This window comes from Monodon monoceros, unplaced genomic scaffold (genome assembly GCF_005190385.1).
Source record: "Monodon monoceros isolate NGI ecotype Baffin Bay Population unplaced genomic scaffold, NGI_Narwhal_1 Super_Scaffold_20, whole genome shotgun sequence".
In the NCBI taxonomy this organism is placed as follows: Eukaryota; Metazoa; Chordata; class Mammalia; order Artiodactyla; family Monodontidae; genus Monodon; species Monodon monoceros.
Genome location: NW_021703777.1, coordinates 19,371,508 through 19,387,787, shown reverse-complemented (window position 1 = coordinate 19,387,787; position 16,280 = coordinate 19,371,508). Strand labels below are relative to the sequence as shown.

The 16,280-nt window shown below is 36.2% G+C and overlaps 1 protein-coding gene across 8 annotated transcripts in view; it reads right to left on the bottom strand.

The window, feature by feature from the left end:
- Window positions 1-871: 871 nt before the first annotated feature.
- Window positions 872-16,280, bottom strand: part of BANK1 (B cell scaffold protein with ankyrin repeats 1) — a 453,451-nt gene continuing 438,042 nt past the window's right edge. For 7 of the 8 annotated variants that reach the window (XM_029235051.1, XM_029235049.1, XM_029235050.1 and 4 more), the window contains exons 13-17: window positions 15,144-15,207; window positions 7,805-7,834; window positions 6,547-6,602; window positions 5,250-5,314; window positions 872-4,996 (exon numbers count right to left, since the gene is read on the bottom strand). In XM_029235051.1, coding sequence (XP_029090884.1) covers window positions 5,255-5,314; window positions 6,547-6,602; window positions 7,805-7,834; window positions 15,144-15,207 — 210 coding nt within the window. In that variant the 3' untranslated portion in view covers window positions 872-4,996; window positions 5,250-5,254. The remainder of the gene's footprint in view (window positions 4,997-5,249; window positions 5,315-6,546; window positions 6,603-7,804; window positions 7,835-15,143; window positions 15,208-16,280) is intronic. The other variant, XR_003795565.1, reaches the window with a different exon arrangement.

Genomic DNA, 16,280 nt, shown 5'->3' with positions numbered 1-16,280 from the left:
CTAATGTAAGTGTTCTTATAAAATAAGATGTGTATAAAATAAATAAAATATCTCAGTCACAGTACTATAATATATGGAAATCAGGGTGAAGAGAACATATGGTGATCGTAAGTAAGGTTCTTATGCTCTTCAACAGTGTTAATGACAAGTCATCTGCTGGGATTCCCTGAGTCTGCTGATGCAGGAGATCTGGGAGGTACTGGGCATGACTTGCCATGTCTGAGTTACAAAACATCTCATTTTGCAACATTATGACAAATGCCAGTGTCTTGCAAGGATGCTTAGGACTCCTGAGGGTGACTGCAGATGCTCTCAATGAGTGCCAGGCATGAATGCCAAAACAGCCTCAGCTTACACTTCCCCGAACCCCTTGCCTTTCTTTTTCTCGAGTGAAGAAAAGAGAAAGTGCTAGTGGCAAAACCACAGCACTTTTTTTTTTTTTTTTTGCGGTATGCAGGCCTCTCACTGCCGTGGCCTCTCCCGTTGTGGAGCACAGGCTCCGGACGCGCAGGCTCAGCGGCCATGGCTCACGGACCCAGCCACTCCGCGGCATGTGGGATCTTCCCGGACCGGGGCACGAACCCGCGTCCCCTGCATCGGCAGGCGGACTCCCAACCATTGCGCCACCAGAGAAGCCCCAAGGGCAAATTTTGAATGCCAGATAAGTCTCATGCATGCCACCACTCCCCTTACCCTCCCCCATCATTCTTCACGGCAAACATCACTGACTGATTTTGACACTGTTTGCCACTGAACCCAGGTTTCAGACGCCGTCTCAACATATCACAGCAGGCATCCTTCATCCAGTTTTTCTTTTCCCATTAAATGGAAAATGAGACCAGCTTACATATACATAAAATGTAAGTCAGTGTTTTTCAAACAGTATAGATTTCTTTATTGCAGGATTAGTTAGTCTTCAATACTTGGATGTCTAATATGCTCTTCTAAAAGGGACTAAAATACATAGCACTTTCTCATCTCACTTGATCACAGAAACCCTTTTAAATTGAATATGCACGAGTTCCTTGTAACACAATTTGGGAAATACTGTACTTTACACTGATGGATATTTCTGCTTGAAGCTTCTCATGTTTATGGGTGATCCAGGTGGTCATTCAACATTTTGTAAGCATTGGTTTTGTAAATAACGATGTGGATTTGAATCATATGCTATAAGGCTGTGCCTGAGAGCCCGTCAGATAACAAGTCAGCCTAGTGTATCACACTGTATTCACATTTCAAAGAGGATTACTTTTTGCCAACTATCTTCACTGAGAATTTACTTGGAACCAAAAATATACTAAGCACCTATGTCTCATTTAAGCCGAGTGACCGTGTATCTCAGCTTATGCTGGAGGTATGCCTGCCTTTTTTTTTTTTTTATCACAATCATTAGCAGTACTGCATTTCACCATCAAAAGTGTCCTAATAGTGTCCTATTATTAATTAAATAATATTTTTACTTTTAATTCTCAAACCACCTATGATGTTGGTATTGATAACCCCACTTTACTAATGATTAAATAGGGCTCAGGGAAACTGGAAAACTGGCTTAGTTTACATAGCTAGGATATAGGTGAGCCAATATTCAAACTACGTTGGTCTTTCCTCAGAGTTCATGCTCTTGAATGCAATACTGCACTTCTCATGTAAGCACATGATGTCATTTAATACCTGTAAAATTATGTAAGAATCTGCATTTTGAAGATGAGAATATTGAGGAAATCATATACTGTAATTTATAAATTTGAAGCCTATTTTATTTATTTATTTATTATTGGTTTTGGCCGAGCCTCACAGCTTGCAGGATCTCCGGGATCTCCCCGACCAGGGATCAAACGTGTGCCCCATTCAGTGGAAGCACGGAGTCCTAACCACTGGACGGCCAGGGAAGTCCCAGGTCTATTGTATTTAGAATTTTGTTTTTGCTGTCTTTTGTGTGGCAGTCCCTGCCTTTAAAGGTCAGCTCTACAAAATAAGGAAGGCCAACAAGTATGGTTGGCAGGTACAGTTACAGAAAGTACTGCAAGGGGGGCCTCATACCAGCCCTGTGCTAATTAGCTGGGAGTGACCAGATCAGGCTCATGAGCAGACCTCTTTCCTAAATATTTACCCATTTAGAAAAGCAATATGCAGTAAAATTCAGGTAAGTCCAAGTTATTAAAATCAGACCCCCTGAGCATTAGAAGAAGGAACTCAGATGAGCAAGTGCTTAGAGCATGAATAGGATATAATAATGACTTAAGTTACAAGGTCATTTTCATTAGAACAATACTGAGAACAGTCTCATTTTCTAAAAATTGGAGTCTGCACTGGTAGCATAATCTAATGTTTGATTTACAAAAATGTATAAGTCACCTGTTCTTTTGAGTACTTAATGGTCAAGTTACACCATATGCACTTCAAAATATAAACACTGATTTATGCTATCACATGGGTTTCCACTTCCAGAAAATTCCATATAAAGTTAACTGTTTTTATTTTAATAACATTCTTTTAAGTGTTAATCCCATTTTACTTTATAGTGTAGATCAGAGTTTCCCAACCTCGAAGTGTTGACATTTTGGACAGGACATTTCTTTGTCTTGTAGTTTATTGGATGTTCATTAGCATCCCTTGTCTCTACACACTAGATGCCAAGAGCACCTTCTCTGAAGTCATGACAATAAAAAGTGCCTCCAGATGCCCTAGTTGAGAACCACTGGTCTAGATGCTTCTTCTTCTTTATCCTAGAAAACTAAGTAGAAAAGAAGGGAATTAATTTTAAACATAAAATTCTTTTGATAACATTTAATACCAGTCCAAATTTCTTTAGAAGTCAGAGTCAAGTAAATTTAAGAGGAAGGGGCTGGTTCTTGTGTACATTAAGAGTAATGGATTGGGAACAAATCCAAATTGAGAAAGGGATGACAGGAAAGATAAGGTATTTTATTACCTACTGGTTGCTCAGGCTTCCAGAATCAGCACAAAATCTTCAGAAGATTTCCCATACAGGTGTTTCCTTTCTGGCAGTGACTGGGGCTCTTAGGCAAATGCCCCAAATCTCCAAGGAAAGCTCACATCTTCCTAGTCTACTAGTCTAGATCCTGACATATGATCTCTTCCATCACTAAGAACAAACTTCTGTAGCGTGGCTCAAATTTGATAGACAGTATTCTGTATGTTAAGAATAAAGCCCAGAGATTAAAAAATATTGCTTCCTTCTGGGTATTCTTATCTGGGATCATTCCTAAATTTGGATTACCCTTCCTCCGCCTTTGCGTTTCTCTACTTTTCATCTCTTCCTTCAATGCAACAGGCTTGATGTGAACTTCTCTGATCCCCCAACTCCAAACTTCTCTAACTGTCTACTATGATCTGGACAAGCCTAATAAGTCAAGGAGGGGAGGGACCATGATTCAGGAGTCATAGGGAGGACCTCAGTTATTTTTGGTTTCTTTTCCTCCCTTTCATTGTGATGACAAAGTAATAAGATTTCAAGGACCAGAGTATCTAGGAAAAGAGACTATTAAAGGGGCTTTTTGCCATGGTTTTATTCTAAACTAGCCCAGTTCAGAAGGATAGAACTTAGAGGTGCTGACTTTAGATTTCTTTCCATGTTAAAAAACTGAATAACATTCTTGCTTTATCTCCCACTTCCACCCTGAATTGCGTCTCAGGTAAGAAATGATCTAATTGCTTTGTAATTAGAAAAGTTGCCATTTTACCTGTTACTGGATTTCACGTTTTTAATAAGAATAAAATTGACAGTGGAATTGTAGGCACCAGTCACAGGCCTATATGGAAATTCTTACTTTAGAGATAATAGACACATTTGAATTTTATAGATGAAGAAAATTATAGAAAAGCAGTTGGTTTTCCTATTGCTTTTCATGACTCTTTGGGTGGGACAATCCACAGAAATGGGGGCTCAGTATGTGGACGGGCATTCCATTTCTTGAAAGCTTAGATGTGAAACTATGGACCAAATTTCCAAATGTCATAATCAAAAAGCACCTTCCATTAGGGATTGATCAAACTACTATGTTATTTTTTTAAAACTTGAGCTTAAGAGTGTTAATGGTCATGAGAAACTTATGGGCAGTGTTTTGCAGAATCACTTAAAATATATATCCCTATAAATCACTGTTTAGAAGCTAGAAAAAAATCATTTGTGTGTTTACTTTATGGGCCCTACACAGTGAAATTAAAAAAAATATTTGGTAGACTTCTCTCTGTAAACTGGTAAGCAGAAGAATTTAGTGGTTAATTCTCATACATTTATTTTGAAAAGTCAGACATAGCTTTAAACATTTATTTAATTTGCAGTGGGTAGAAATCATAGAATGATAAAACCACATTCTATTCTAAGCTTATAAATTGCTTCTAAGAAATGGAATGATGAAATTATAAACCTTTTAATAGAGAATATAGGTTGTGGAAATGTATATTAATTTAAAACACAGAGTTAAAAAAATAATGTTCTCAAGGTTATATGCAAACAGGCTCTAAAAAATGGAAGGTTGCTGCGAACATGATGTGACAATAATTAGAGCTCTGAATGTGAGAAATTCAGAAAATAGACCACCCACTGGAAAAGCAAATATGTACAAAACAAATTTGTATTTTTTATGCTTATTCTTATTGTAGCGGGGAGTAAACGATTAAGGTTAGCCCATTAAACAGGCCCAGTAGCTTTGCTACAGAGCATTTAACTTCTCTGCTCTTGTTTTTCTTCAATTTTAAAGATGGGAAATAGCTGCTTCAGTGGCAAAATGCATTGTAAAACGCAAGAATTTTCAAAGAATTCAATTGCTCTGCAGCATTTAATTTTCATGTTGATATACTCATCTGAAGAGGTATAATGACAATAACTTGTGGCAATAATGAATTCTGAAATTCAAAAGCTTGCTTCTGCTTTCATAGTATAGATTTGTCCTGAAGACAGCAGGCAATCCAGTGCAAGCCTGCTTCACCCAGAAGGTGTCTGCAGATTTTTGAGTTTTATTATAATAACCTGAAAATAAGATCACAGGAAATGTATTAGTGACAAATGGATCATCATCTGAAATTGATTACCTAGCATAAAACCACCCCTATAATAAATCTTTCTAAAGAACAATCACCTTTACCTTGAAAAATACACATGTTTATCCTTTCAGGAGAAGACAATGAAATATTTAAGGTATTCTGTTTGCTAGACAAATGATTCCTTCACGTTCCTAATAAGCCTGCTTTAGGTTTTCTAAAAAATACAGCTGGTATTTTACCTTGTTTAGTGATCTTTCCTGCAACAGAAACCAAATTCCTTTTCAACTTGGAGTCGAGCAGGAAGCTAAGGAAAAAAAAAAATAGAGTTAGCATTTCTTCATTTTAAGGCTGAACAAAGAAACATGATAAAGTCACAGTTGCCTTTCACAGTCACAGAAAAACAGCTTTGTAGAGGCAACTGGCAAGACAGTCCTCCATCCTTAAAGGAAAGAGTCATTGTAAAGCTCAACTACATCAAAGTCCTTCAGTTCAAATTTTCTTTTCTTTTTGAGGGAGAATAGCCTAAGCATTGGGAATCTGTATTCTTTTCCTCTTATCCAAAATCTTGCTCTCAAGATCGTCCTCCAGATCTTGTAGAATAATCTTTGTTTAACAAAGATATTTTCATAAACTCCTGGGCTAGGTGGTACCTCACAATTCTGCTACAGTCAAATGAGTCTCATGAGTCTGTGTGCTGTAGACCCATTAGGTCCATATGTGCTGTAGACCCATTAGGTCTATAGCTCATTGGTGGGCCACAGAATGATCCAGAAACGCAAATACTTCAAGCAGTTCTTAAGGGTGAATGACTTTTATAATTACGTATGATTTATTTGAAGCATAAGAGAGCTTAAGGAGTTATTAAAATTTGGTAAACTAAAACGGGTTTGTTATGGGCCCTAATTCTGGATTTTAGCAAGAAATCCAGCTGCCAGATGACCCTGGGTAACAGTGCAAATGTCCTACATCACATACGTAGATAGTTGGAATAGCATGATTTTTTATGAAGAAAAATTTGTGGATAGGACATCAGTGGTGTTGTCTTGAACTGGTCTTGGTTCTCCATTGCTACTGTCTTTCCTTAGTGTTATTTCTGGCTTCTTGTTAGCAATTTACTTTTGGTTAACTTTACAATGTGAAGTAATGCATATTTATATAACAATATTTTGGCATTACATTTTTTCTTAACACTAGACTTTAAGGATTGTATAAATCGTGGTTCAAATAGGCTCATCATGTTCCTTTTGCTAAAGAAGATGTGTTTATAACTCCTCTAAGATTTATTTGGTCTGTTGAATTCATCCACACTTGGGCCTCGGTGCCTTTTTCCTTTGAGTTCTTTCTTTGCTTTTTTCAGAACAGTTAATTTCTTTAAATTATTGCTCATGGATTTTGCACACAAATGCTTATGTGACCTATTTAGTTCACATTTGTTGGAATGTCTCAAAGCATAGTCAGCATAGAAGGCTTTCATATTCCTTCTCAACAAAGAATTCTTTTTTGCATTTTATAAAAATGAAGAAATATACAACCCACCTTATTGCCAAAGGGTATGTCATATGACACATTTTCATTGTGGGCATTTTCATTACCTAGAAATACAAACTCTGTTACTATCTCTTCACTTGTTCACACATTTAATAATTCCTTTACTTAGCACTTAAAAAATATATATGCAAAGAATAGGATATGGGTAAAGAGAAAAAATATTAAAGAGATCCAAAAGGGCATATTTAAATAGCACCCTTGACAAGTATGTATTAATTTCTCCTACACATAGGGATTGACTAGAATAGGATACTCAAGGAGTTGCTTCAGCTCAGAAACAATCCAACATCTTCGAATAACAAGCTCCACTTGATTATGCCTTTTTCTTCCTTTTCTCTTCCCCATTTACCAGAATCAGGCAATTGCAAAGCACACTTTTTTTTTTTTTAAATAAAAGTTTGTTTCTACTGCTCCACCTTGGCCCATGCTACTTCCTGCTTTTCTCACAGGTTTCTCACTTTCCATCCCAGCCACGTGCCTCTCCATTCCTGCAGTCAGCCCTGTGCTTCAAGGCTGCAGGCAGTGCTTGGAGCTCATGGGACAGCCCCCAGCTGGCCTGCAGCTCCCCTCTACCCTCCCTACCTTCTGCACCCATCCTCCCCCGTCACACTGAAGGGAACCCCTCCAGCTATTGCGTGCCATTCCAATTTCATTTGTCCTATCAACATCTCCCACTTATCAAGCAGTTAGCTCCATTTGCACAAATCATCATCTGTTTTCATAGTAATCTCCACGATAGAATTCTCTAATTTTTAACATCTTTATTGGAGTATAATTGCTTTACAATGGTGTGTTAGTTTCTGCTGTATAACAAAGTGAATCAGCTATACGTATACATATATCCCCATATCCCCTCCCTCTTGCATCTCCCTCCCTCCCTCCCTATACCACCCCTCTAGGTGGACACAAATCACTGAGCTGATAGAATTCTTATCTGCATTTTACAAATGAGGGAACTGGGGCTTAAAGAGTTTAAGCCAAAGGCCACAGCTAGTAAGTCGTGAAGAGCCAGGTCAGAGTTCAAAGCAGGTGCTTCTTTTACTATATCACAACGCCTCTAGCATTGCTATTCTAGAATCATCTCACATTTATTTTGGATGTCAGGTGGTTTTGCTTACAAATATAAAATCTCTGTGAGTTTTTACAGTGCTCAGCTTAATCACATTAGGTTTACATTAATATAAAAGTTGGTTTACTATGAACTTTGTTTTAGTCCTAAATCCTTCTATAAACACCAAACACTTACCACTGGGATGGTGCACAATGGTGAGCTTATCTACAAGACAAAAAAAGCACATTCTACTGAGTTTTGCTCAATATTTATCTTAAGGTTCCTTCTTCTTATTGTTTGACTACTTTTGTCCTTGAAGTGACTATGTAGTTTCACAACGTGATTTATACTAACCTCCAGCCACTAAGTGTGAAACTATGTGTTCTATGTGTTTTAAAATTTTTGTCTTTTTTCCTTCTGACACTTGTCCCACATTATTATGATTTTAGATATATTTGACACTTAATAAAAGCTTCCTACTCTTTTTTTTTGTTGTTGATGAATTCTTTTTTTAAAAAAATAGATCTTTATTGGAGTATAATTGCTTCACAATACTGTGTTAGTTTCTGTCGTACAACAAAGTGAATCAGCCATATGCACACGTATATCCCCATATCCCCTCCCTCTTGAGCCTCCCTCCCACCCTCCCTATCCCACCCCTCTAGGTGGTCACAAAGCATCGAACTGATCTCCCTGTGCCATACAGCAGCTTCCCACTAGCCATCCATTTTACATTTAGTAGTATATATCTGTTCATGCTACTCCTACTCTGCTTTCATATTCTTTTAGCCTGAGCTATTCAAGTATTTTTTAAAATTAACCTTATTCAGAACTACTTACATACAGTACAAGTCACACATTTTTAAGTGTATAGGTTGATGACTCTTGACAAATCTATACAGCATATACCCATCACCCCCATTAGCACAGAGAACATTTCATCTCCACAGAAAACTCCCTTGCGTCCCCTTACCTCAATTCTCACCCACCATTACCCCTGATGGCCCCTGAGCTGATTTCTATCTCTATAGATTTGTTTTATCTAGAAGTCCAGATAAACGGGATCTTACAGCAGGTATTCTTCTGTGTCTGGTATCTTTCACTCAGCATAATACCTGTGAGATGCATTCTGGTTGTGTGTGTGATAGTAGGGATCCCTTTTTACTACTGAGTAGTATTCCATTGTGTGAATATATCACAATATTTACCTAATCTCCTATTGGACATTTGGATTGTTTCCACTTTGGCTATTATGAATGAAACTGCTATGAACTTTCATGAACATGTTTTTGAATGAACATATTTTCCATCTTTTCTTTCTCTTGAATAGCTAGGTTATCTATCAATAGTAAGTGCATATTTAATATTTCTAAAGTCCTCACAACACTTTATACTCCCATCAGCAATGCATGCAGTGCATGTCCAGTTCTTCCACATTCTAATTGCTTAACTTTGACAATATTAAAAAATTGTAGCTATATTTGTTGTGTATTGGTACCTCAGTGTAATTCAATTTACTTTTTCCTGATGATTAATGATGTTGAACATGTTTTCACATGCTTATTAGCTATTTTTCTTTTTGTGAACTAAGATCTAGGTACTAGATGTGCTCACTGTTGCTGGGCTGTCATTGTTTCTAGGTGCTCTCAGCAGACAGAGCTAAGGAAATATATATACAACTATATTTCTATATTTATGTGTAACATATATATTGGGTTGGCCAAAACATTCATTCAGGTTTTTCCATATGATCTTATGGGAAGACCTGAGCAAACGTTTTGGCCAACCCAATATTAACAACCATGAGTTGTTATGCTTTTACCTCCAATTCCAATCCAATACTACAAGATTCATTCTGGGTTTCCTTCTTTCCTTAGTTGTAACTCCTTTCTCTGACAATAGGAAACCTGGCTCTCATTATCAATAGTGAATTTATTTGTTTTCTCAATGCTAGAATATACATAAAGTAGTTTTGAAATTGCTTAACTATACCCCTGTAGAGAAATAAGACCTACTAACTGGAGTATAGAATACAATCTTTATGTACTGTTTTTTTTCTTTTAATTTTAGTCTTAGAATATGCTGTTTTCTAAATTTATTTGTTTTTTTTTTTCTATCCCCCTTTAGTGTGGATATGTTATTTATTTGTAATACTGCTAGGTTCGTTTTCTTCTGCTTATATTCCATCTTGTCCCCTTCTCAGTCCCATCCTAGTTTGTTGAATATGTAAAACATTAACAAAGTTCTAAAAGTCAGACTACAAAGAGATTTACTCACAGAAGTGTAGGGTTTTTCCTTTCTTTCCCCTTTGGAGTCAGGTTTGGTAAGTTTTATTTTTAATTAATTTGCTCTTTTTGTCTGAGTTGTTTAATGTATTGGCAAAAACTTAATTATATCTCCTTAGAATCTTTTTAATGTCTGTAGGATCTGTTGTGATAGCCTAACTCCTGATATACGTAACTCTTGCTTTCTCTTTTTTGCATGATCATTTTTGCCATGGGCTTATCAATTTCATTTACATTTTTAAATAACTAAGTTTTGGTTTTGTTAATTTTCTCTATTATTTCTCTGCTTCATTGATTTTTGATCTTATTATTATTTTTTCCTCTCAGCTCTTTTTGGAGAGTTGCTTTTCATTTTCTAGTTTCCTAAGGTGGAAGCTTAGATCATTGATCTTAAATTTTTCATCTTTTCTATTTTCACATTTATAGCCATATATTTCCCTGTAAGTACTGTTTTGGTTGCATTCCACAATTTTGTAATGTTGTGTTTTCATTATCATTCAGGTTGAAATATTTCCTTGTGATTTCTTATTTGACCCCATGCGTTATTTTGAAATGTTGTATTTAATTCTTAACTATTTTGAGAGTTTTTTTCTAATTTCTTAATTAAATTCTAATTTATTTCTGTTGTGGTAAGAGATAAAAGATTTCAAAAGACTGAAATCTTTCAGAGAACATACTCTGAAGATTTCAATCTTTTTAAATTTATTGAAAATTTTCGATAGTCCAGTATGTGTTCTGTCTTGCTGAACTTTCCATGTACACCTTAAACAAACATGTATTCTGAATTTTTTTTGATGCCCTGTTCTGTAAAGTCAATTAGGTCAAGTTTGTTGACAGTGTTGTTTAGATCTTCTATATTGTTACTGATTTTTTTCTATTTCTTCTATCAATTACTAAGAACTAGGTGAAAACATCTCTGAGTACTATCAAATTTTGCTTCATGAGTTTTGAGAAAACTCATAAATACATACACAGTTTAAGGTACACAAATATTTAGGATTTTTGTATCTTCCTAGTGAACTGCCCTTTTGTCAGTTTGTAATTTCCTCTTTTGTCTCTTGTAATACTCTTTGTATTGAAATTCATCTTGTCTTGTATTGATATAGCCATGCCAGCTTTCTTATGCTTACTATTGGCATGGTAGATCTTTTACCGTCTTTACTTTTAACCTATCTGTGTCTTAGATTTAAAATGCGTGGCCTTTTAGATAGCACAAAGTTGGGTATTACTTTTTTATCAGGCTGGAAAATGTCTACCTTTTAAATGATACTTTTAATCTATTTACATTTAACACAATTATTGATATGACTCAGTTTAATACTAACATCTTGTTCTTGGTTATTTACTAATCCATTTTGTTTATGTTTTTGCTACTTTCCTGCTTTACTTTTTGGCGAATCAAATAGCTTTTTAGTGTTACATTTTATTTCCTCTATTAGTTTTTTTATCTATCTATCTATCTATCATCTACCTACTTTATAACTAAGATATGTACCATTAACTTACAGTCTATTTAGAGACAATAGTGTACTTCTTCATGCTTCATGTCTTACACTTGACACTTCATCTTTCTTACCTTAATCTTTCCTCTTCTTTATAACTGATTCTTTATATTCCATACTTGGAACTACATGTTACAAAAATTTTGCAACCATATAATTCCACTTATCTGCACCCTCTGTATTTGCATAATTGTTTTCACATCTTTTCCTTCTTCATATGCTATAATCCCTAATTTAAGTGTTACTATTTTGCTTTAAACAGTTGTTTTTGAAATAATTTATGAGAAAAAAGAAAACATAATATTTTATTTCTATCTGCTTGGTAAAATTTTCAGTGTTCTTTATTCCTTAGTGTGGATCTGAGTTTTTGTTTTTTAATAACCCCTTCACCTTGTATGACATTCTTTAGCATTTCTTACATTGCAGTTTTGCTGTCTATGAATTCTCTGATTTCGATTATCGGAAAATGTCTCTATTTCAACAAATTTTTGAAGGTTATTTTCCCTGGATATACAATTCTAAGTGGTCATTTGTTTTTCTCTTAGCACTTTAGAGATATTACTGCACTGTCTTTAGTCCTCCATGTTTTTGATAAGCAATTAGTGAATATGTAGTGAATATGGAATATGCTTATACTTTTCCCTCTATATGTAAAGTGTCTTTTTTCTCTGGCTGCTTTCAAGAATTTCTCTTTATCTTGACTTGAAGTAGTTTGACTACAAGTTGCCCAGATGTAGTTTTCTTAACAGTTATGCTAATTGGAATTTTTTGAAGTTCTTAGAACAGTATGGAGGTAGTTTACATTAAATTTGGAAAGTATTTGACCACTATTCCTTTTAAAATGTTTTGGCCCAAACTCATTCTTTTTTCCTCTGGGATTCTGATTACATGTATGCTAGACTGTCTTATATTGTACTACATGTCTCTTAGGCTCCATTCATTTTAAAGTCTTTTTATCTCCCTGTTCATCATATTGGATAATTTCTGTTGATCTGTCTTCACGTTCATTAACTCTTACTTTTGCTATATCCAATCTGCTGATAAGCTCTTCTGATAAATTTTTCATTTTTCTTATTGTAATTTTAATTTCTAAAAATTTCCATTTGGTTCTTTTATATAGCTTCAATTTTCCTGCTGAGATTTCATATTTATATACTCCTTAAAACCATATTTTTCATTAATTTAAATATGTTCATAATTTAAAGTTTTCTCTGCTAAGGTCAATAACAGGATCATCTCAGGTTCAGTTTTTATTGATGGCTTTCTTTTTTCTTTTCTATGAATTACATTTTTTTAAATTTATACCTCTTCTTTTATTAAAAAAAGCCCTGAACACTCGACTTTAAAGATAATCTGTTGTATATTCTGGATTCTGTAATATTCCTTCGATGAGTGTAGGTTCTTGTTTTAGCAGGCAGTTTGATTACTGGCATGAACTTGTGGTAAGCTTGGTTTTCTGCTTTTTTTCAGTGTTGACCTATAGTTAGCCCAAGGTGTTTTCTAAGGCTCTCAGTAGGACTAAGCCTACAAACTCTGTCTTCTGTGGGGCTCCTGTAGGGGCTTGGTTTTAAGCTTTGCTGGGGCCTGTCTAGAGTAGGTCTTACTCTAAGTCATAGTCCTTACTCATTGTACCTCTTGGGTGTCACAGCAGGATGCCAGGTGTTTTAACAAAGTGTTAAGGAGACCTTTCCACTCTGTCAGGGCAGAACTCAAACATCCTCAGTTTGGCTTTTTCCTGGCTCTGCTCAATCTCCAGTGTCTCTGTTCTGCCTTCAAAGTGCTAAAACCAGTTATCTTGTATGCCTTGAGTGGTCTTGCCCTGCACATGTACAGCTCATCTCTCAGCCACAGACTTTTGGAGTCCCTCACTCCCTCTGAGGTTACCTCTCTATGCAGCTACCTCCTCTTCAATGACCCACCATACACATCCCCGCAGCTCTGGCTGCCATGAATTCTGATCTTTGCACCCCTCAGTTTGACAGGACTGCTTGCTTGCTTTGCAGAGATTGTAGCCAGAAAATCAGTCTCCTGGGCAATCATGAGAGATATCTCATACATTTTGTTTTTCTCTGAGATTATAGTCATACATTTTGTTTTTCTCTGAGATTATAGTCTTAGGCTGCCTATTGTCTACTCCCTGAAATCAGTTGCCTCATTTTTCTGCCCAGTATTTGTATTCTTACAGTGGGAGGATTTGTCTGATACTACTTATTCCATTTTGGCTGGAAGGGGGACTAGTTAATTCCTAATGATTAAGAGTATTAACGGGCTTCCCTGGTGGTGCAGTGGTTGAGAGTCCGCCTGCCGATGCAGGGGATGCGGGTTCGTGCCCTGGTCCGGGAAGATCCCACATGCCGTGGAGCGGCTGGGCCCGTGAGCCATGGCCGCTGAGCCTGTGTGTCCGGAGCCTGTGCTCCGCAACAGGAGAGGCCGCAGTGGTGGGAGGCCCGCGTACCGCAAAAAAAAAAAAAAAAAAAAAGAGTATTAACTTTGGATTCCAGTAGACGTAGGTTGTAGCCTCTAATCTGTGTGTTTAGGGGCTTCTTAGTTTCTCAGATTCTCAGTTTCCTTATTTATAAATTGGGACTAATGCCTATCTCAAAGGGTTGTTAATAAGATAATATTAAGTATATAGCAGATAGCTAATAAATATTAGCTACTACTACTTAATGTTTCTTAGTAAAATTATTTATATTGTTTGTAATTTTATACATTGTTAAAATTTTTCTCTTATTCCACATTACAATGGAGGTCTGTAGAACTCAGTTCTTTGTAAATTAGTCTTGTGTTTATGACTTTATTTTAGAAAGTATATTTCTGTTTTAGAAAACATTTCTAAGAGAGCTTAAAGAATTCTCTATGGAAAAGTAGATAATAACCCAATAATGTAAAAAAGAAAACGAATTTTAACATGGTGAATTTCAGCATGAAGTACTAGCTAAAAGCTATGCAATATTATTGAAAGTGGAAGAGATGGAAGCTTTCAAGCTTTGCTAGTGGTTGTTAGTTTTTAATTATTTGTGCAGGGGTAGGGACTTGGGGACAGAGTGATCAGAGAGTGACAACGTAATTTATTTTCAATTTTGGAATGTGTTGTTTACCTTTGGAGAAGATTTACCATCTTAATAATGTTTGGTTTGTGTTAACATTCAAATAAATGCTTTCCCCCCCGGAAGCAACTGTTAATTATTAGCAAGGAGAATCTGCGTTGCAAAGAAGCATGATAGCTTCAGGACAAAGCAACACGAAATTTATAATTTAAAATGATCCACATGTGGACAGTTGTGAGAATTGACTATACTGAGAATATTCTACCTCATTAAAAGAAAGTGTGACTCCTTAATAATTTAATACCCTATATAATGACTCATACACACACACACACACACACACACACACACACACACACAAAAACAGAAAAACACCAAACAACTGGAGCAGAATTATCTTATTTGCAACTTACATAGAAATCAAAGGAAAGGAAGTAATTAGCGTGTATTGAAGGTCCATGATGGGCCAGAGAAGGTGAAAAGTATTTTATCTGTTAACTTAGACAACCACTTCCAGATACATGTATAATCATTCCTGTTTCGCAGACAAGGACCCTGAATACCAAGGATTAAGACACTGTCCAGTTTAAGCAGCTGGGAAGTGATAGAGTATAGATTTGAACTCTGGCCTGTTTGACTCCACTGTCCTTGCATTTTCCACTCTATTATTTTTGAATAGCAGGCAAATTTTACTTACTGTAGACATTTTCTTCTTCTGGCCTTTTCCCAATAATGCAGTCTCGTAGTTGGCGTAGTTTTTTCTTAATGAGGGAACAACCAGGAAACAGAAGTCAAATTTCACAAATTTGTCATGGATTAAGATGAAAACTTTAACTGCTACCACCAGTACCACCACTACTACTTAGCGTTAATTTGGTACTTACAATGTCCCAATCACCGTCCTTGATACTTTACATGTATTATTTTACTTAATCCTCACAACTTCATGAAGTGGATAAAAAACATCATCATCTCATTTTACAGATATGGAATCTGAGCTACAGAGAGGTTAAGTAACTTTCCCAAATCACACAGTTATAAGTGTTAGAATCAGGATAGAAACCCAGAGCCCAATTCTTTTGGGAGCTGTTTTCCCAATCGAACACCTGAGGCATCTACATTGGCTATTTGGTGTCCAAAAGCAGGAGGCCAACACAGTGATGGTCTGCTGCTGTCTGAGCCGATCTCCAGCCTCTGCAGGGTACACGCCTTACTAGAAATTCCTTCTAAGAGCCAGGGACATGGTAGCAAATGATACACAAACTGGATTCCCTTCTTAACTCACCTGTGACCTTTCTTTGCTTTCCAAATATTCTACATTGAACATCTATTCACTATTTAACTGAAAGGTAAAGCAAGCTAACATTCAAAAAATCTGCTTTTAGAAGAGAATCTAGAGTAGCGCTTTTCCTAAGGGTTGCCCCTGAAGCCTAGCAACCATTTTTCCTAGAGTTGTTTTCATTGCCTTAAAGATCCCTTCCTATAAGTGGAGCAAGGGACTCACTGATTGTGAGTAGGAGTGAGGAGAGCTAAAGGCAAGGTTTTCTCAGCCATCTCACCTTTGACTCCAGGGATTCTACATGGGTCTTCATTATCCTAGAAACTCTTCCACTATTAACTCTGTATTTGTGCCATTTTTTCTCCTATTTTCCTAGGATAATAACTCTGTCAAGAATAATATAACTTTACAGCTACCTCTGAGAGATTCATTCTCAGGATACAGATGAACATTTTTGTAAACTACAAGAGTAATATTGAAAAGTATATGGGGATGAGCGCATGTTGGGAAAACAGGGAGAACATTCATTTTTTGTTGTTCTGACTTTTGTTCAGG